At 43.6% G+C, this 21,446-nt stretch overlaps 1 protein-coding gene across 1 annotated transcript in view; it reads left to right on the top strand.

The window, feature by feature from the left end:
* Window positions 1–12,556, top strand: part of XPO7 (exportin 7) — a 39,938-nt gene extending 27,382 nt beyond the window's left edge. The window contains exons 20-28 of the mRNA XM_087866628.1: window positions 2,354–2,442; window positions 3,169–3,276; window positions 5,276–5,358; window positions 5,572–5,786; window positions 6,259–6,397; window positions 7,768–7,928; window positions 9,021–9,119; window positions 9,802–9,929; window positions 10,953–12,556. Of these exons, the coding sequence (XP_087722754.1) occupies window positions 2,354–2,442; window positions 3,169–3,276; window positions 5,276–5,358; window positions 5,572–5,786; window positions 6,259–6,397; window positions 7,768–7,928; window positions 9,021–9,119; window positions 9,802–9,929; window positions 10,953–11,046 (1,116 nt within the window). The 3' untranslated portion in view covers window positions 11,047–12,556. The remainder of the gene's footprint in view (window positions 1–2,353; window positions 2,443–3,168; window positions 3,277–5,275; window positions 5,359–5,571; window positions 5,787–6,258; window positions 6,398–7,767; window positions 7,929–9,020; window positions 9,120–9,801; window positions 9,930–10,952) is intronic.
* The last annotated feature ends 8,890 nt before the right edge of the window (window positions 12,557–21,446 follow it).

The raw sequence follows: 21,446 nt of genomic DNA, 5'->3' as shown, positions 1-21,446 counted from the left end.
TGTTTACATTCTCAAATGTAGTCGCATAAAGTTATTTTGTATACTTTCCGCATAAAGTTATTTTGTATACTTTCCTAACCTTTTTAATCTTTGTTGTATCTTTAGTTGTGTTCCCCTTTCATTCTTAATAGTGCTTATTAGTGCTTTCTCTCTTTTGTTCTACATCAGTCCTGCCAGAGATGTGTTTATTAGTCTCTGCAAAAATAAGTTTGTTTGTTTTTTGCTTTGTTTAACCTTTGTTGTATCTGTATTTTCTATTTCGTTTCTACTCTTTATGTTTATTTTCATATATTTTCCTGGGGGTTGTCCATTGTTCTAACTTCTTTTCAGCCCTCCTTCTTTCCTAATGTAATCATTGAAAACTATAACTGTCCCTCTAGGTATCTTATTCTACACGTTGGTTTTGGGTTGTTGTTTTTTTAATAGTAAAAAATAACAGATAACGTAAAATTTACCAGCTTAACCATTTTTAGGTGTACAGTTGAATAGCATTGAGTATATTAACATTGTTATACTCTAAGCCTCCAGAGTCTATGGTTTTTATATGTAACATTTTCATTGTCATTCAGTTCTTTGTATTACCTAATTTTCATTAAGATTTCTTCTTTGACAGGAGTGTTTTAGAAGGGTTTGTGAATTTCCATATATATGGAATTTTAAAGTTACCTTTAGTTATTGATTTCTGGTTCTCAGAATTGTCATTTTTTGATTTTTGCTCTCCTCATCTTCACACACATGCCTGCTGTCCTTATCTATAGTTCTCTGCACCAAAATCAGAAGACACTAGGCCGGGGCGCCTGGGTGGCTCAGTTGACTAAGCATCTGCCTTCGGCTCAGGTCATGATCCCAGGGTCCTGGGATCAAGCCCCACATGGGGCTCCCTGCTCAATGGGGAGCCTGCTTCTCCCTCTCCGTCTGCCTGCCACTCCCCCTGCTTTTACTCTCTCTCTCTCTCTCTCTCTCTCTCTCTCTCTCTCTGTGTCAAATAAATAAAATCTTTAAAAAAAAAGAAAAAGACACTAGGCTATTAATATTTATAGGACTTTTTTGCAGTGTTCATAATGACACTGAGGCTGAATTACAGTTACCAAATAGCCAGGAGTATTGCCCCCAAAATGCCAGGCTTCACCTAATATTCTAAAATTCTGTTTTCATCTTTAGAAAGCCTCTTGGTTTTCTGTCTCCAAATCATCAGGGAAGTCAGAGAGCAACACTGCTTTGTCCAGCTCTCCCTCTTTATACCAATGTCTTGAGATAGGTACCGTTCAAAGCTGAAGTTAGTGTGGAGCACGGCAGTAACTTGAGCTAGAATACCAGCGAATACCAAGGATAACTGAGGGATATCAGTGAATAGCTGCCCTTTTCCCCATCACTTTAGTTCCATACAAAGCAAGTAGAATTAGTAAAAACCATTTTGGCCATGAACTACAAGTATTATCCATGTGTTTGTTACACTTCATGTAATAAGTCTTTTAGAGTGACCATGTCTTAGACTTGAAAACAGTTTATGTATCAGTTTAGGAACAGAACTTTGCTTAAAGTAGGCTGTTACGTTAGCAGAAGTGCGATCATTTTTGACAAATGAATCAGAATACCCAAATGTGCCATGTCCTTGAGCCTGTTGGTGACTGTTAGCTTTTCAACGCAGTCTTACTGCTGTTCAGGGCCCGCGGGACAAGTAAAAGTTCCACTGAGAAAGAACATTGGATTTGGAGTCTTGATGGTATGAGTCTTAATCCTGGCCCTCTTGCCACCTAGCAGCATGACTGTGGGCATGGTGTCTGACCTCTTAGGCTGCAGTCCCTTCTACAAAACTGTACTTTACAGCTCCGAGATGACACATAGTCTTATTTCCAGGCCCCCCAACCAAGGGGCAGGTAACACATAGTCTTCATTGTCTTCCTCCCAGCAGGGTCTGCATTTGATTTCCTGGAGCACTGGTGCCTTTGTAATTAGTTGTGGTACCGGACCTTTAGGATATATAGTCCTTCTCCCTCTTCTTGTGTAAACGTTTTGGCCATTTTTTTTCTAACTCTTCTTGAATCGAGCTTTTTGCTTTTTCACTTTTTACATATGAATTAACACATTAGTGTTTTAAAATTCTATCAACCTCTGTTTTTGCTGTGATGGACCAGGAATCATTGCTTTTTCTTAGTATATAACAAGCTTCCAAAACTAATTTTCCAAGTGAAAAAGTGTCCATCCTTGTGTGGAAGAGATCAGTTCCAAATATCTGGGAAGGAGTATTTGTTGAATGATGGAAGAATTTGATTACACATTTGTGAAATCCCCATCACGTGGTTATAGGTTTGGTTTTTCTTCTATTTTAATATATTTTTGCCTTCTACTACAGCGAACTCTGGTTGGCCTTGTAAGAGACCTGAGAGGGATAGCTTTCGCCTTCAATGCCAAGACCAGCTTCATGATGCTCTTTGAGTGGATGTATCCTACTGCAGACCAGGAAGGCTTGCCACTGAAAGCCTTAACTGGAGTGTGGATGGGCAGTGGAGTCATAAGGGAAGGGAGAGCGGGAGGGTTGGGGAGGCAACGAAGGCAAGGAGTTGTCCCCAAAGACCTGCCCTATGTCTTGTAAGCTGCCATTCCACAGTGGTGTAATGGCAGAGGGCTGCCTGCTTAGCTCAGAGAGACGGGGAAATGAATGAGGTCGCTCCCCATGTTCTCTTCTGAGTCCCAGATACAAATAAACGCCTGTGGAACTGCTGCACGTGAAGTTTGCTACAGTCAGAAAAAAGAAACATTTCAATCTACTAAAAAAAGACAGCTTTCCTAGAAATGAGAAAGTCTAACCTTGTTGAATTCATAACCTTGAACAAATCCTTTCAAAGCTGAATGCCTCTGTTTATCCAACAGTTATGTAACAAAAATAGCTTACTTCCTATCATGTCACAGAAGGGACAAGAAGATAAATTAACAATATGAGATACATTATGCTCTTCAGAACGAAGTCATTATGTAAATGACAGCGCATATTAGATGCTTGTTACAATTTCAGGAGCACACAGTCACCTTAGCACCTTCGGGTTAAAAAGACTGCAAGATTAGCAAGCGGGAGACAGGCGGTTGTGCTGTGCTTGCCAATGCGGAGAGATTACTTTCAGTTCTGTACCTTTCTGGATTTAGAATTCTTCCTTAGCTTTTCACTTACAGATATCCATCCTACATGCCAATTCTCCAGCGGGCCATTGAACTATGGTACCATGATCCAGCCTGTACCACTCCTGTGCTCAAGCTGATGGCTGAACTAGTCCATAACAGGTAAGCCGGACGAAGATTTTAAAAGGACACAACTGCCCTTTTATCTGAGAGAATTCTGGGACAATAGATTTTATCTCGTGTTTGGGCAGATTGTGGAAGATAATAAGATTCACTGCTTTCAGAATTTGAGAAACATCTCTAAAAGTTAATGTGTATATGTTTTTGTTTGTTTGGAAGAAGGGTGTCCCAGCCACACAAAGTCATAGCTGCTTGCAGGAAATAAGTCACTTTGGAAAGAGTCTCAAGATAACCCGTTCTTACGAGAGGTGAATCTGGCAACCAGTATTCGGATCTCCCCGCCCACATATAAAAGTTAACATTTAGTAATGGTGTCATGTCCACCACATTTCAAAGTTCACATTTCAGAGAGACACTTGAGAGTGATGCCAGACGCGTTAGAATACCCTGTTTTAAGAGAGGTGTCTGTTCAGCAAATTGCAGCTGGATGGTTAAAGACCTACTTAAGAAGAAAGTAAGACAGACTTCCAAAATAACCAAATTTTAAATTTGCCCAAGAATTTAGGGATGGAGGAAAAGAAAAATCTACCCCCTTGACTGCCCCAGAATTTCAGGTCCATGTATTTGCCTCTCATGGCACTCCTGAGAGAATTAATTTTTGAAATTACCTTAGTGAGGAGGTAGGTAATACTCAAAGAGCCTGTAGCCTCCCAGGAGGCTCATAGTCAAGAGTTATTCATTTCCAGAATAGATATTTGAGAGCATCTACTCTTTGCCAGCCACTTTCCTAGCTGTTGTGCCAGACAAAACCTCTCCCCTCTCAGATGTTACATTCTGGAAGAACAAACAGTAAAACAAGCATGGAAAATCATTTCAAATAGTGGTAAGAGCTATGAAGATAAAAGTTAGTAAAACAGGGGAATTGAAGGAGAGGAGGGTCAGAGAACCGACCTCTCAGACAAAGTGATGTGTAAGCTGGAATCTGAATGACAAGAGAGATTCTGGTAGCCCTGCAAACATAAAGGGAAAGAGCATTCTAAACCGTGAGAACAACTGCAGAAGTCCTAAGATGGGATGAGTTCACTGGGACTGGAGACAGAAAAATGCCACTGGCTGGAGCATGGTGACTGCGGGAGGCCTTGGGAGGGGAGGAGTCAGGCAGGCAGAGGCCCAGCCCTATAGTGCCTCAGTCCAGCAGCTGTGCAGAGGCGCACACGCTCTCGTGGCAGCCGGAAGCCACTGAAGTATTTGAAGCACAGGACTAAAATGATCTTGTTGACATTATTGAAAGATACCCCTCTACCATGTGAGGAAGACTGTAGAGGAGCCAGAGTGGAAGCAGGAGAACGTACAGGAAGTGAATACATTCGGGGCATGTTGTAGAGCTAGACCTCGATGGAGCCAAGTGGGGAGGAAAGGAAAGAAGAATCAAGAAGGATTCCTGAATTGGAGGCTTTAACCAGCTAGAGTCAGTAAAAAGACCATCTGGCAGCTCATTAAAGGGTGGCGCAAAGCAAAGAGGTGCTCTGGTCCAGGGAACAGTCAGGAACTCAAAACTCGTTGTTTAAAATGCTTGCCTCACCTACTTTCTCTAGTTGCGTTCCCAGTCCCTTTGCCTCTTTTCTTCTTACCAGGTGGTAACAATGCTTGTACCCTCCCTTAGTTGCCACCGAAGCTATAAAGGTAACTGTAAATTAATGTCTGAAGTGTTGTGATGTAGTACTTCTAAGAAATGACGGTCACAGAAGCCATACTTTAATCAAAATGGAGAATTGTAAGAGAGTAGTTTCATCTGCCTTCTTCTGTTTCTTTTAAATGTTTTCAGTTTGAGAAGCAGAACTTGAGTCTAGCATGGAGGTCTCCAAGGTAGAAGCTCTATCACTGGTTAAATATCTTGAACTTGGTTATTCTACATCAGATAGGTAGTCTGCACATCTTAGTGCAAAAAGAATCACGCAGGGTACTCAGATGAGACCCTGAAGTACCCCATTCTTCCAGCAGCATACGGGTGACTTTCTCTGCTTCTGTATTCTCTGCTCAGATCCCAGCGACTCCAATTTGATGTCTCTTCCCCCAATGGCATCTTACTCTTCAGAGAAACCAGCAAGATGATAACGATGTATGGTACGTGCTTTAGAGGAGCATAACCCCGGGAGGGAGTTGCAGCTCTGTCGCCACACTGTCGGCAGTGTAGGTGAGCCCTGGCAACAGCCAGGACTAGTATTACAGGGCCACCTTGCACCGAGGGCCTTCGAGTAGGAGGGCTGAGTTGGTCACCTAAACTATCAGTAGTAATGTGGTTGAATAAATGTATATATCACATGTCCGTCTACTCAGGCAATCGCATCCTGACACTAGGAGAGGTCCCAAAGGATCAGGTCTATGCACTGAAGCTCAAGGGCATCTCCATCTGCTTCTCCATGCTGAAGGCAGCCCTCAGTGGGAGCTACGTCAATTTTGGAGTCTTCCGTCTCTATGGAGATGATGCCCTGGACAATGCTCTACAGACCTTCATCAAGCTGCTCCTCTCTATTCCCCACAGTGACCTCCTGGTAGGTGTCAAGCTTCATTGACAGGATCCAAGCCCCTCATTGTATACAGGTGTTTTTGTTTGTTTGAGGGTTTGGTTTTTTTGTTATTTTGCCTGACACTGTGATTGAATGTTTCTCTGGAGAACTATAAGCTAACTCCAGCTAGTTCTTTTGTCTTCCACGTGAAGGGAGCAGAGCTGTTTTATTTAAGATCCTGCTCCCTGTTGGGGCCCCTGGGTGGCGCAGTCAGTTGAGCGTCCAACCCTTGGTTTCGGCTCAGGCCCTGATCTCAGGGTCCTGAGATTGATCCCTCATCAGGCTCTGCGCTCAGCGGGGAGTCTGCTTGAGATTCTGTCTCCCTCTCCCTCTGCCCTTCCCGCTCATGCTGTCTCTAAAATAAATAAATAAATCTTAAAAAAAAAAAAAAAAAGTCTTGCTCCGACATATTGAGGTGCATAGTGCCCAAGCTGATTTTTGTCCTCTTCTCCCACAGGACTACCCCAAGCTCAGCCAGTCTTACTATTCACTACTGGAAGTCCTCACCCAGGACCACATGAACTTTATTGCAAGCCTGGAACCTCATGTCATCATGTATATTCTTTCTTCCATTTCTGAAGGACTTACTGCACTTGGTGAGCACATGGATTGGTTGGTTTTTACCACTTAACAGAAAGGGAGAATTTTGCCGTGATATCGAAGTGTTACTGCTTTGGGGTATTTATGACTCACAGATACATTCTCATCCAGAAGGACTTACCGACCCTCTGCTGAGGCCCAAGCACTGTGCTAGGCACTGAGATGCAGTAATTATTCATAGCCACAGCTCTTGTCCTTTAGGAGCTTTGTAGCTGGTAGATGAAACAGACACATAGATAAGTGCCTATTTACTGCACTTACCTACTTCCGCACCACAGTGGGGGTGAGGAGGGAGTGCCGTGAGCACTGTCGGGAAGAACACCGAAACTCCTGGTTTCAAACAAGGCTGGCCAAAAGCACTGATCGAAAACCATGGGCCAAAAAGCTGCACAGGCGTTAGCAGGTTAGTGCTTGGAAGAGCAAGTACTGGCACCTGCAGGAAGAGAGAGTCGGGAAGTCCAGATGCCCGGCACACAGTGCAGCACACTGGTGCAGAGGGGCTGGAGGGAGGTGGGCAGGGCGAAGCCAGAGACCGCACAGTCCAGCCAAGGGATCCGACCCTGCTCTTGAAGGCTGTTTTATAGCTTTTTGAAAATCAAGGGACCTCTGCGTAAACAGAAACAGAATGGTTGACTCTTTTAAGGGCTCAGCCCTTAGTCCTCTGGCCTGTGCCTCACCTCGTCAGAACTCTGTCCACAAGCTGTGCGGCAGCGTCCCCTTGGTAAAATGCATAAACCAGTCTGCAGCTCCCCGCAAAATGCTTGGTAGATAAAGAATACGGTACCTCTGACAAACTCCGAATATTGATAGGCTGTATGAAGCTGGGTTTAATGACCTCCCCCCAGTAACTCAGACTTCCTGGATTCTCATCACAGCTCGTCCAGTTATTAGCAGTGTGATCCGGAGGCAAGTCACATAACCTCTCCAAACTTTGCTTTATTTGTTAAAATGGAACAACTACCTCCCGGAGTTCTCAAGAGGATAAATTAGAGTTGATACCTATAAAGTCCTTGGCATAATATCTGGCATAGTAGAAGTACTTGCTGTATGTAAACTATTCGTTATTTTTTATGAAGCACAAGACACATCTGTACCACATGGAGTCAGTAATGTCGATATTATTTATTCATATTGTCTCTTACCACATGTTCACTTTCAGACTTAGAATTGGGTCTTGCTGTATGATGAGGGTGAGAGGTCAATAGAAAGCACCCAGGCACAGGCCTTGACTGAGCTGGGGACAGCTCCCAGTCTGCTGGGGTACTTCTGCCTCTATAGGATCTCTGCTAAGGGCGATCCCTTAGCTGCCCACGTCACCGTCAGCAGCTCCATACCCCTGCTCTAATCCACCCCTGCCCTCTTCCAGACACCATGGTATGCACAGGCTGCTGCTCTTGCCTGGACCACATCGTGACATACCTCTTTAAGCAGCTGTCACGGAGCACCAAGAAGAGGACGACACCCCTGAACCAGGAGAGTGACCGCTTCCTGCATATCATGCAGCAGCATCCAGAGATGATCCAGCAGGTAAGGCACATGAGTAGGAGGCAGTGTGGGATGTCCTGCGGGAAACCTCTCTGAGAGAGGAGAGGCCAAGCAAAATGAGGAGTCTAACATCTCAGCAGCCTCATGCTGCCGAAGTGAAGTTTATGCCTTAAAATTGCAGCGGATTTTGAGTGTGCTGAGTAACCATCAGATATTAAAAAAATCTGAAAAAAACAGGTTCTGAATTGTTTTTCCGAGTGTCACACCAGCCCTATGCCTCGGACCTATCCTCCTACAACAATGTCTGTGCTCACCCGTTGCTGTAAATGGAGCATGAGTTAGCAGTTTCTAGCTGTAAAGCTTGTACTCCCATTTGCAGAATGGGAACAAGAATACAGGATAGGGGCGCCTGGGTGGCACAGCGGTTAAGCGTCTGCCTTCAGCTCAGGGCGTGATCCCGGCGTTATGGGATCGAGCCCCACATCAGGCTCCTCCACTATGAGCCTGCTTCTTCCTCTCCCACTCCCCCTGCTTGTGTTCCTCTCTCGCTGGCTGTCTCTATCCTGTCGAATAAATAAATAAAATCTTTAAAAAAAAAAAAAAAAGAATACAGGATAAAAGGAAATAACTGACCACAGAGAGATCAAACCATTTGTTTGCCATTGCTTTATTTGTATGAGGCATTCTTTCTAGAAGCAAGATTTGCCCAACTATACTAGATAAAAGTAGATAAGGAAATGGGATCGATAGAATTATTTAGCTTTTAGCTACTAGTTAATTTTAACCCATCTCATCTTTGCATCGTTCTCTAAAGAAACACTGAAGTAACTCACATTTGCATCACATCCCCAGAATGTTACAAAGCTGTCTCCTCTGAGACAAGTACCTGAGAGCTATAGTGTAAAGTGATTTTGCCTACTATGATCGTTGTGTGACCATTCCCCACAAAAATCAGGGTGAACTTGGAATGTCCGTTTTTAAAGGAATTATCAAACCAGTTTAAAGAACAGGACATGCCTGGTTTTGCCCTAGACAGAAGAGGCCTTCAACCCAATAAATTCCTCTCTTTGGAACCTGCAATTCTGTCTTGGGTAGCTGCACGCTAGATCACTGCCTCAGATTCTCCATTTTCAGATGCTATCAACGGTGCTGAACATCATCATCTTTGAAGACTGTAGGAACCAGTGGTCAATGTCCCGGCCCCTACTTGGCTTGATACTACTTAATGAAAAGGTAAGAGAGCCAGCTCCCTGGTGCCCAGAGCCAGAAGCACGGGTAGACACGTTTGACTATCATTTTCCAGGGCACTGTGAGAAACGTTACAGGAGCATCGTACGACGGTGAAGCAGAGGGGAAATGGTCCATTTTCTGAGCCTGTACTGTTCATGCCCTGAGCAGCACATAATTACTGAACTGTTAGAAGTCAGCATGTGTGGCAGTTCAGAGAAAGGATGAGGAAGTGTTACCAAGAGAGAATATACCTGGAGAACAGACCACTGATAACCTAAATTCTAGTTCCAGCTCCACCACAAACCTAAGGAAGTCTAGAGATTCCTATAAAAGAACCTGGATCAGGGGCACCTGGCTGGCTCAGCTGGTAGAACATGAGACTCTTGATCTCGGGGTTGTGGGTTCAGGCCCCACACTGGGTATAGAGATTACTTAAAAATAAAATCCTTAAAGAGAAAAAATAGAACCTAGATCAGATGACCCTTAGAGTGTTAACAAATTTAAAACTCTTGATTTTTAAGTAAGATAAAGACACATTATCTTGCAAATACTTACTTGAATAAAAAAATGTACCCCATTTTGGTAGATAATTCTATGTCTTAGAGAACATCCCTTCAGCCCTGCAGATAAGGGAGGGCTAATCCCTATCTCCTCTCCTTACGCTATCTCACTCCTTGCCCCGCAGTATTTTTCTGACCTAAGGAACAGTATCGTGAACAGCCAGCCGCCAGAGAAACAGCAGGCTATGCATCTGTGTTTCGAAAACCTGATGGAAGGCATCGAGCGAAATCTTCTTACGAAAAACAGAGACAGGTAGGTGTAGAGGGCCCTGCGGAGAAGTCCTAGGCAATTTCTCAAGTCACAGAAACAGGGGAGACTCCTTAAGAGTTTTTTAGAGACCATCTTAAAGCAGTGCTGTCCAGTAGAAAAGCAGGCCGCGTATGTAATTTTGAACTTTTTAGTAGCCAGATTAAAAAAAGGTAAATAGACAAAATTCATTTTAATACATTGTACTTAACGTATGCAGATTATCGTGTCAATGTGTGATCCATATTTAAAAATGCAGAATTTTAACATGCTTTTTATTGTACTAAGTCTTCAAGATCCTGTGTATTGTACAGTTACCAGGGCATCTCAAGTCAGATACTAAATATTCATTTGAAATACTTGATTTGTATTAAGACTTCATAAAATTTACAGTTGACAAAGTAGATGACCATATTCAGGTATACCAGACATACTTAGAAGTTGTCTGGTTGTCAACTGAATATCAGGCTTTTCCGAATTAATGTTTAAATTGTATTTAATTTTAATTAATTTGAAAAATGGTATTTTAATTTAAAATTAATTAAGGTACACACATCGGGGAACTGAATTTTAACTTTCATCTAATTTGCTTCAGTTCTTCAGTTGCACTGGGCACATTTGAAGTGCCCAGCAGCCCTGTGCAGCGAGTGGCTACTATTATTGGACAGCACAGAGCTATCCCACAGGTCTCAGCATTAAGCATTGAGACAGCCTCATTCTCTTCATCCCCTCACTTTGGAAGGGTTACTTCCCACCTCTGTCAGATTCCTTTTGTGCTGCCATGAGCCCAAGGTGGCCCGCAAAGCCCCAGATTTGACCAGATCTCAAGGTCTGCCACAACGTTGTCAGGTTGAAAGGGTTGCAGAACTAGCCCAGCTCTCCCTTAAGGTCTGAAGACTGAGGTTAACCGACCTTAGAACAGATTCATGTGTTCTGCCTCTCAGTAGCCTCTACCCTGCCAGAAGTGTTTTAGGCCAAGACCTTTCCCCTCTGCCCTCCTCCCCCAACCTACATGCATCCCCTCTGCAGGTTCACCCAGAACCTGTCGGCCTTCCGTCGAGAAGTCAACGACTCGATGAAGAATTCCACTTACGGCGTGAATAGCAATGATATGATGAGCTGACACCCCCTTGGACTCTACCTGTACAGAGCAGCGCCCCTTTGGTCTGGCCCAGAGGGGCAACTAATTACAAGGGAGAGGGCCTGGCTGACCCTGGCTCCCTCCTCCAGGGGTGTGGGGAAAATGGCAAAGTCAACTGGCTACTTCCCCAGGGAATAGGGGTGTGTGTGCACTCACTAGGGGGCAGGGCGCTGCTGGTTCCTGGGGGGTTGGGTGGGAAGGGTGGTGGGAGGAGATAGAGACACAAATGTGTGAGACTCCAGCCCCTCCTCCTGGGGCCACCCCAGGGGGCGGGGGGAGGACCCCCAGTGTCCTGCCACAACCTGCCTTGTATAAACATGTACATTTTTTCATAACATTTTGAACAAGGTTTATATTGACTCAAGTTTAAAAACAAAAAGTGTGACTGAAAAATTTTTACAGAGTCTAGTGCACCAATGCTGATGTGAGGGGTTGTGTATGCGAGTGAGGAAAAAATGTGTATTCTGGTGGCCTGAAGCTTTACTGGACGAGGATGTATGAACATGCAGAGATATATTTAGTGACACAGTGTAGAGAGGCAAAAAAAAAAAAAAAGTAAAAATTCCAAATGTATATTTTTTCTTATTGCCCTTTCCTTGCCCCCCAAATTATCACTTCCTGTTACTGTATTACCCTTGTTATTAGGAACTCTAAGCCATGTGGAGCACCATCCTTCCCCTTCAACCATAGATGCTGCCCTAGGTCCCTTGGCCTCTTGCAGTGACAGACAACTCCAGCTAAAAGTGTTTGGTGTTCTCAGCTTCATCCTTTTTCCCACTTCGCTTATCCTCATCCTCAGACAGATGCCTCTTGCTTTTACAAGTCGGATGTAACTCTATGATTTAGGGTTCTCGGTCTCTGTAAAGGTAGAGACCAGAGAGAAGGAATTGAGCCAGTGGCTCTCCTGGTGAGCGATTTGGATGAGTCCACCAGAGGCCCAGTTGTGTGGCCAATAACTTTGAGTCTTCCCCAGCCCTTGAGGCAGTGTGTGTGGGTGTGTGCGCATGGATATTTATGTCTGTACCCTGCACTCGTGAATGTATGAACTGGAGGAAGTTACTACAGTGGAGGGGTTCTTAATAACAAGGTCTGCCTAGCATGAAGTATTTAATAGTCTCCCACCCCTTTAAAAATATACATTTTTATAAAATGAAAACCATAATAAATGTTTTGAATATTAAAAAAAATTAACCTACAGAAGAAAATTAATGGAGAAAGCTATTTGCCTTGTACTTTTTCCACAATTGCTGCTGCTAGTTGTACGCATCTCTAGTTCAGCTCTTGCCCATGGGACACTCATCAATTAGGTTTTATCTTTATTTCTTTCCTCTGCCCCCAAAAACAAGCCTGTTAATTTTTTTTTCCTTCTCCTCTGGCGACTGTGTGGTGAATCCTTTCTGGCGTGATCAGGTTGCGGATAGACTTGTAAGGGTGTTTGCTGCATACAGTGTAAGCATTGTGACCGCCAATAAACTTCAATGGTTTCTACTGACCTGGCTTCAGCAATCAAGTCTAGTGTGTCTGTAGGGACATGGCTCACTCTAAACACACAAACATGTTTGGAACATGCATTTGTAAAAGCCAGTGGATGGCAGGTGCCTCTCACCCTTGTAAAATTAGCTTCTCATTCAACTAAGTCTGACTCGATTTCTTTTAAAAATATGATTGTTCTAGTTGAGACAAATCTATACAGATAGATACAGATACAGTGCTGCTGTCCACAGCTATAAAGGTGAAGCCACGCTATCTCTTCTGGGTAGTAACACGGCAACCAGCAGAGAAGCAATAACTACAGAAAGCCCAGTTTTGTTAATGTTCTTTTTTTTTTTTAAGATTTATTTATTTAAGAGAGAGCACACAGGTGAGCAGGGGGAGGGGCAGAAGGAGAGGGGGATAAGAGACTCCCCACTGAGTGGGGAGTGCAATGTGGGGCTCAATCCCAGGACCCTGAGATCATGAACTGAGCCAAAATCAAGAGTCTGATGCTCAAATGACTGAGCCACCCAGGTGCCCCTTTGTTAATTTTCTGACCTCTGCTCCTCTTATGGGGTTTGCTTCATTCATTAGACCCTGACAAGTTCATGGATGAGTTTTTTCCCTATACTACTTTGCAGGCCTCATGGGCCAGAATTACCAAATGAAGAACACTATAGTTAATGAGGACTATTTCTCATCCCCATACTATGTGGTACCTAGATATGAGAACTCAATTGCCAGGAACATTGTATCTGTATCTGTACCTTAATGTAGATTTACATCCAATAAATCACAGACCCTAGAGTGCTACTTCAGGAAAAAAGATTTATTTATTCACCTTAGAGTGTGTGTGAGTTCGGGAGGGGGGGGGGCAGAGGGAGAGAACTTTCTAGCAGACTCCTTGCTGAACTCCCTTGAGATCACAACCTGAGCCAAAACCAAGAGTCAACGCTGAACCTACTGAGCTACGGAGGGGGAGGGGCCCCTAGAGTGCCACTCTTGTCCACCTTATCTAAATATCCTGCTACCTTTCTTCGCTGTTTCAGTGTCCCGGGGACTGTCTTGGTCCTAAGTTATTTTGAAGGCAAAAATTTGTATTCTCAGGGCTAGAAGGCAAATAAGAGTTGATTCATCTTAGCCAAGTCTGTCTCTAAGCCTAAGAGAAAGATAAAATGGTCAGGCTTCATTAATATGCAAAGCAGTCTAGTCATGTGCCCCAGTGACCTGGAATTCTAATTCTGTAGTAAATAAGATAAAAAACAACTTTCTCACAGGTACTTGACAAAGAACCCCCTTTCCCCAACTATCTTGAGATGCTGCTTGATCAGCAAAACCCCAGCCCCCTCCTTTCCCTTCCACAAAAACAATTTCAGAGGCAAGAAACTCACCATAGATGGTGTCTCCTTGTTGCAGCCCCAAGTGCAGCCCAGTCCAGACAAACACCATAGTTAAAATATTCCACAACCACATCGAACTTTTTAAACAGTGAAGCTGTTCCTTTCTTGGCAGTTAAAAGAGGGGGCACTCAAAAAACAGCCAAGTAGGAAAATTTTTTCTGGTCAAATTACCAGCCATTTAACATGATCCATCCTTTAAAAAGCCAGTTATCTTTAAACATTGGTTTCCCCCAAGGAGTCATGAGGAGGCTTTATTCAGTTAAAACATGAGTTTATTAGTTTTTAGGGTATCCTGAGCACTATAGTAGTTAAGTATCTTTAGACAGTGTTTCGTGACACAGACTATACCTTATGTTGACAGAACACCTAAAGTCTTTGTGGCAGATGCCTAAGTTGTATTATGTATGTATGTGGAGTTTTTTTTGTGGACTCTGCCCAAATAAGGGTTATTTATCCCCACTAAAGTATAAATCAGAGGAAGAATTATTTGGCCCGGGGTCAAATTTTTACATTTTTAGATTTTAAGAAGTAATGACTTTCATCTAATTGTTAATTTTCTAATGACAAGTGACAACCTGCTAAAAAAATAAGAGGTTTATATTCTGCAAACATGAACTTATTAAGAACTTGGGGTTTTTTTCCTCCTAAGTGGAAAAATGTTCTAGCACCTTATGAAATTTCAACCACGTGCAGACACAGACCACCTTCCAAAAATATTCACGCTCAGGAGGTGACAGGAATTGAGTGTAGAGAGCCAAAGCACCTCTGTATCCTGTTTGCCACCAGCCAGCCCTTCCCCCACCCAAGATTTTTGGCTAGATCTACAAACACATCTAAGTTGCCTTCTAATGCTGCCAAAGTGCCAAAGCAAAAAAGGAAAGCAAATTACAGGGAACCTGCAAAAGCCATAAATCTGATAAGGCCTTGAAAAATGTAAATCGTTATAACTTTTAGTCCTACTTTAGATATTTCAAAAAATAAATTTGAAAGTATAAAAATGTACATACCAACAATAACTAATATACAACTGCCAATTTAAGTGCTAGATAATGTCTTAGAATTCTTGCCTCTGTAGCTTGTCTCCTGGGTCCATTACATATATCTTGTGGTTTTTTAGATACCCTGGAATTCACTGGCCAGCCACTTGGGTGTATTTCAGGAGCAGTGGGTCAACTAAATAAATCACCTGCCAGACAGTGGGACATCAGACGAGCAGAATGGAGGATGGGATCAAGCTTAGAATATTATCCCCCTTCCCCAGAAAACCCTTATGGTTTTTAGGGCGGCCTGACTGCTGCTGTCTCTTCATTCATCAAATACTTAGAATCCACTTCCGGACAAATACCTTTTTCATGGTTAGCAACAGAAAAGGAAACTCAAAAGGAAAAAACATTGGCAGGGCAAATTCATTACCACTCTTCAGCATAAGATCCCTCAACAGTACAAACTGACTCCAAAACATAGTTAACAGTACTTAACATACTTACACAAGCACCATACACAATTATATTTTTAACTGTTTGATAATCATGACTTCGTAATAGATTTAAGCATACAGCATCACCTAATAGGCCAAACCATCCCATTATCAGTTACAAAGGAATAAAGAGTGACGGGGAATCTCCTAATCCCTGCTGCTGGGTAATGAAGTCCAGGCATGTCTGGATTCAAGGTTGGAGGACAACTAAACTCAGGGGGAAAAAACATTGACTGTCCTTATGTGAAGCTCAGAGGGACCACTATACAGAGTCTGATACGGTAAAAGGGTGGGCGAATTTAAGAGTAGTATTCTCGAAATCAGAAAACCAAGCTTTCCTCACCTCTTAAAGACCGACTATATTGTGCAATGAAGGTAAAGCAAACTCTAGAAGGTGAACTAACTCAACTGGAAAATCAATGAAAATGAAACCACCTTTTAAGAGAATAGCAGACCATTATCGTTTCTATTTGTCGGAAAGCCCGTGTCCCACCCTTTAACACCTGGCAGGCTGGGACACGTGCCACAAGGCAAATCAAGGTACCAACTTTGCGAACCAGACTACAAACGCCGCAGCAGAGCCCTTCCATTCAACTAAACATCCGCCACTGCCATCTCTGCCTCCACATCCTACCTCGTGCCTCTTCCCCGTCTGCACAACCGTCTCTTCTCAGTCTAGATTTCCATGCCCTTTGCCCACCTACCCTTTTCAAGACCCAAAATAGAACCCCATTCCCTCCCTGAAGTCGCTCCTAGCCTATTCGGGTTTATTCGAGATATTCCTAATCCTCACTCTCCCCGCCTCAGCAGCCAAAATGTGCTCCTTACGAGCGGGGACCAAATGGTAAGGGGGCCGTGGAGAGTAAGCAGTTGGACGACTCTGGGTGAAGCCCCAGCAGACAGGGCCCCCGGTGTGGGCGAGCTAAACTCAATCGTTGTCACAAGCCTCTACTGAAAGGAAAACAGCAGAAGCTGCTGACAACTCCCTGATGTCGCGAAGGAAAAAGGTCAAGACTTCACTCCCGACCCCACACTTGTACCCCAACAAACCGCCGCGCCCCGGAAGAGGTTTCACGCCTTCCTTCCGTCCCCGTCGCGTCTGCGCACATAGGCCCTCTCTCCCGGAGCGTCTCCTCGGCGCCCTCAGTCGTCCCGCCTCCGCCGCCCCCGCGCAAGCGCAGTCGTGACTCCTAAGTTCTCGAGCCTTTGGCGTCGGGGCTGGAGGGGTCGTTCTTGGGGACGGCGAGGTTGGGCTACTGTGGCCCCTGGGCTCCCACCCGGCAGTGTGCCCGGTAGGGGTTCGAGTTCACGCGTACTTGGCCTCACAGCCACTATCCGCGGTAATAACCATCGAGGACTTGGTCCCTGGCTGGGAAAGACTGAAAAGGATGATCTTTGGCGGCTCAGTATACTCTGGGAGCGCGAAAGAGGGCCTCCCTCCGTCCCCCAAGTCGAACCCTAGCAGAACGAGTCATTCGGAAGAAGGCAGGGAAGAACACGCAGCAGTGCAAAAACACCGGAGCATGAAACCTTGTACCTTTCTAGAAGTGGCAAAAATAGCACGGCTAGAGGGAAAAGTGTAGCTCTATACCTGTCTGGTTGAGGGTGGGGCACAAGAGGTTGGGATTTGATCCTAAAAGCCTCAAGTTTCCAGAGGCTACATTGTAAATCAGGCTAGTGACCAATCTTTGTTGAACCTACCAGCTAGGGGGTAATGAGGACTTGAACCAAGACAGGGACTGTTGGGTGAGAGTTGAGAAAGATTGGGGAGGTAGGGGGTGGAGGTCGGAATCAACAGATTTTGCTGGATGTGAAGAGTAAAGGATAGAGGATTCTGATAGGATTGCCAGGTTCTAGAATGGGGCAGCGACTGAGTCAAGGCAGAGGAAGCATGAAACAGAATGGGATGAGTGCAGAGCTCTTGGTGAGCCCAAATGGAACTCTGATCTAAGGAGACTTCCCTGCTCTTGGACAAAACATCAGAAAACAAGGGGGAACAGTTCCCAGTTATTTTATAGAACAAACACGTCCCCGATACCAAAACCAAAGACATTAAAAGAAAAAAAAAAACCCTTAGGCTAATACACCTCATAAATGCAAAAAAATCTTAAAATATAAGCAAATCAAATCCAGGAATATAGGAAAAGGATAATACATCCTGACCAAGTGGGATTGATCCTAGGAATGCAAGGTTGGTTTAAAACATTCAGAAAACCAATAAATGTAATTAGCCGTATGAACAAAATGAAAGAGAAAAAGCTGATCATTTCAGTAGATATAGAAAAAGCACATGACAAGATTCAATACACATGAAAATTCTCAGCAAAGTAGGAATAGAAAAAAAACATTCTTTACCTATTAAAAGGCATCTACAAAAAGCCTACCACCAACAGAATGTAATGGTGGAAGACTGAATGTTTCCCTTAAAATCAAGAGCAAAGGAAGGGTACCTCCCTTTCCACCTCAATTTAATATTGTACTTGAGGTCCTAATCAGAGCACATGGGCACTTAATTAATTAACTAATTAATGGTGCACAGATCAAAAAGAAGTGAAACTATTCACAGATGTCATGATTTGGGACTCAAAGCTACTGAAACTAATAAGTGAATTTAACAAAATCACAGAATACAAGGTCAGTATAAAAAACCAACTGTATTTCTAAAAATAAGCTATTAAAAGATGAAATTTCAAAATATATACTATTTGTTCTAGCATCCAAAAAACATGAAATACATAAGAATAAATTTAACAAGATATGTGCCAAACTTGTACACTGAAATCTATAAAACATTGCAGAGCACCATCTTTAAATCTAACCAGATGGGAAGATCATAACATGTTCATGGTTTGGATGACTCAAAATTGTGATGTCATTTCTCCCTAAATTAAACTATGCATTCAACAAAATCCCGATAAAAATCCCAGAAAGTGTTTTTGTAGAAACTAGCAAGCTGATTCTAAAATTTATTTGAAAATGCAAAAAATCTAGAATAGCCGAAACATTTTTGAAATAGAAGAACAAAGTTGGAGAGCTCACCTACCTGATTTCAAGATACACTGTAATGCTACAATAATCAGTACTGTAGTGTTGGCACTAGGGCAGACATCGATGAGACAGAAAAAAGTCCAGAAATAGACCAACATGTACATGCTTAATTGATTCTCAACAAGCGTGCCAAGGTATTTCAATAGAGAAAGGGTAGTCTTTTCCAAAAATGGTGCTGGAGGAACTGGAGATCCATTTGAGAGAAAAAAAGAAATGAACCTCGACCCTTACCTAACACCACACACAAAAATTAACTTCAAATGGATCACAGATGTGAAAGTAAAAGTTCAAACTACAAGACTTGTAGAATAAAACTTAGGAGAAAACTTTCATGACCTTGGGTTAAACAAAGATTTCTTTGAACACCAAACCCATGTGCCACGAAAGGAAAAAAAATTTATTGGACCTCATCAAATTTTAATATGTCTGCTCTTCAAAAGATGCCATTTTAAAAAACGAAAAACAAGCCATAGGCGGGAATAAAAAATCTTTGTGATGCATATACAGACACAACACAGGTATCCAAAGTGTATAAAGAATCCCTACAATTCAGTAAGAATAACCCAAAATAGCCCAATTTAAAAATGGACTAAGTATTTAAACAGGTACTTTGCAAAAGAAGATACATAAGTGACCAATTAACACTTGAAAAGATGCTCCACATTACTTATCACGGAACAAATAAACACAGGAGATGTCACTATATACATCCACCAGAATGGCTAAAATTAAGAAGACTGACGATGCCAAGTGTTGAAGATGTATGGCCACGGGAATTTTCATACATTGCTGGTAGAGATGCAAAATCGTACAGGGATTCGGAAAGTGGTTTTACAGTTTCACATAAAGTTTAATTTATGCTTACAAAATGATCCAGCAATTTCACTGCTAGGCATTTATCAAAGAAAGACTAAAACATATGTCCATGCAAAGACTTGCCCTCTAATGTTCATGGCATTTTTATTCATAATACATGTCTAAAACTGAAAACTACCCAAATATCCACCAAAGGGTGTATCAGTCAGGGACGTATCACAAGGGACTGGCTCACGCAGTTATGGGGGCTAGCCACAAGTCTGAAACCCACAGGACAGGTCATCAGGGAAAGCAAACTGAAAGGTCTCCCGCAGGAGCTGAAGCTGCAATCCACAGGCAGAACTTTTCCAGGGAAACCTCAGTTCTGCTCCTAAAGCCTTTCAACTGATTGGATCAAGCCCACCCACATTACTGAGAGTAATCTTTATATAAAGGCAGCTGATTATTGGTGTCAATCACCTCTACAAAATGCCTTCACAACCACATCTTCATTAGTGTTTGATTGAATAAGTGGGTATGATAGTCAAGTTGACACATAAAACTGACCAGCGGGTGACTGGGTGTACAAATTGCAGAACAAACTACTGACAGAAGTAACGCTGTGGATAAATAAGTCTCAAACACATTTTGTTCAACAAAAGAGGGCAGACGAAAAGACCCTATAGGATTCTACTTATTCGAAATTCTAGAACGGTCAATAATGACCCAGTGTCAGAAGGTAAGTGTTTGCCTGATGCCAGTTAGAATTTAGGGTGAGGATATTGACTGCAAAGGGAAACAAGAAAATGTGGGAGAGTGATGGAAATTAAACTGGACTGTGGTGGTGGCTACCCAGCTATATACATTTGTCAAAATTCATCAAATTATGCACTTATAAATAAGATTTTGTTTTTATAAGTAATCTCTACACCCAATGTGGGGCTTGAAACTACAACCCCGAGGTCAAGAATCACTTGCTCCACTGACTGAGCCAGCCAGGCACCCGGAATTACACACTTTAAATGAGTGCATTTTTGTACATAAATTATTTCTCAATAAAGTTGATGTGTTGGGGGGGGGCTGATTCCTGCACAGCAGAAGCTCCGATCAAGGTTCCAGAGAGATACATCCAGTTCCTACAGCACCGTTTTTGGAAAGACTATCCGGTCCCTATTGAATTACCTTGGCACTTTTGTTGAAAAGCATTGAACCTTATACATAGGTGAGAAGTTTCCTGGATGGGAGCGAAGGATAAAAATGCAATCAGATCAACTATACTTCATTTAAGAAAGAAAAGGAAGGAAGGAAGGAAGGAAGGAAGGAAGGAAGGAAGGGGAAAAAGAGAAAAGAAAGAAGAAAGAAAAAGGAAGGGAGGGGAAAGGAAGGAAGGGGGAAGGAAGGAAGGGAGGGAGGGAGGAAGGGAGGAAGGAAGGAAGGAGAGACAAAGGGAAAGAAGGAAGGGGAAAGGGGAAGGGAGGAAGGGAAGTGGGGAAAAGGGAGGGAGGGAAAGAAAAGAATTTAATCAGAGAGATCCCTGGTTATTTCTGACTCCCAGAGATGTCACCTGAGCGAGACAGAGGGGATTGTGGTCAGCAGGAAAGCTTCCTCCTCTTCACTACCTCCACCCTGCCCAAACATTTAAGTGCTGCCATGTGCCCTGTGAACTGCTGTCTGTTCCATGACTGGTCCTCATAAAGTGGGTCCCACTGTGTATTCCGCACCAGCTGTCACAGCAGCCTTTCTGGTGACCAAAGTCATTCCCACCCCTTCCTGGCCATGGGAGAAATCCCCCTTCTGGAAACAGGGCTCTTCTCTGGGGACTGGCCCTCCTGGCCTTGGAAAAGGCCCACACCTAGGCGGTAGAGAAAGGGCGGGGAGGAGGGCGCCCGCAGGAAAAGCCTTAATGCTGCTTCCCGTGGGGTGGCGAAGCAAGTCTAAGCCAGGCGGTCTCGCCCGGCCGGCCTTGGTGAATCCCCAGTGATCATGAAGCTGGAGCTCCCGGTGATCCTGGTGGTCCCCGGTGGTCCCGGTGGTGGTCCTGGACCAGCGGCAAGCAGCTTCACCTGGAAGCCTGTTAGAAATGCAAATTGCCTCGGCCCCACCCAGCCTCGCCCCACCGGAGCGGTCCGCAGACCCGCGCTTTAACAAGCCGCGCAGGTGCGCCTAGGCAGGGCGAGGAGGAAGGGACG

Source organism: Ursus americanus, chromosome 13, assembly GCF_024610735.1.
Source record: "Ursus americanus isolate L20-20 chromosome 13, mUrsAme1.1.p, whole genome shotgun sequence".
Classification (NCBI taxonomy): Eukaryota; Metazoa; Chordata; class Mammalia; order Carnivora; family Ursidae; genus Ursus; species Ursus americanus.
Note: the sequence above shows the minus strand (reverse complement) of the source record. Positions and strands in the feature narration are given on the sequence as shown.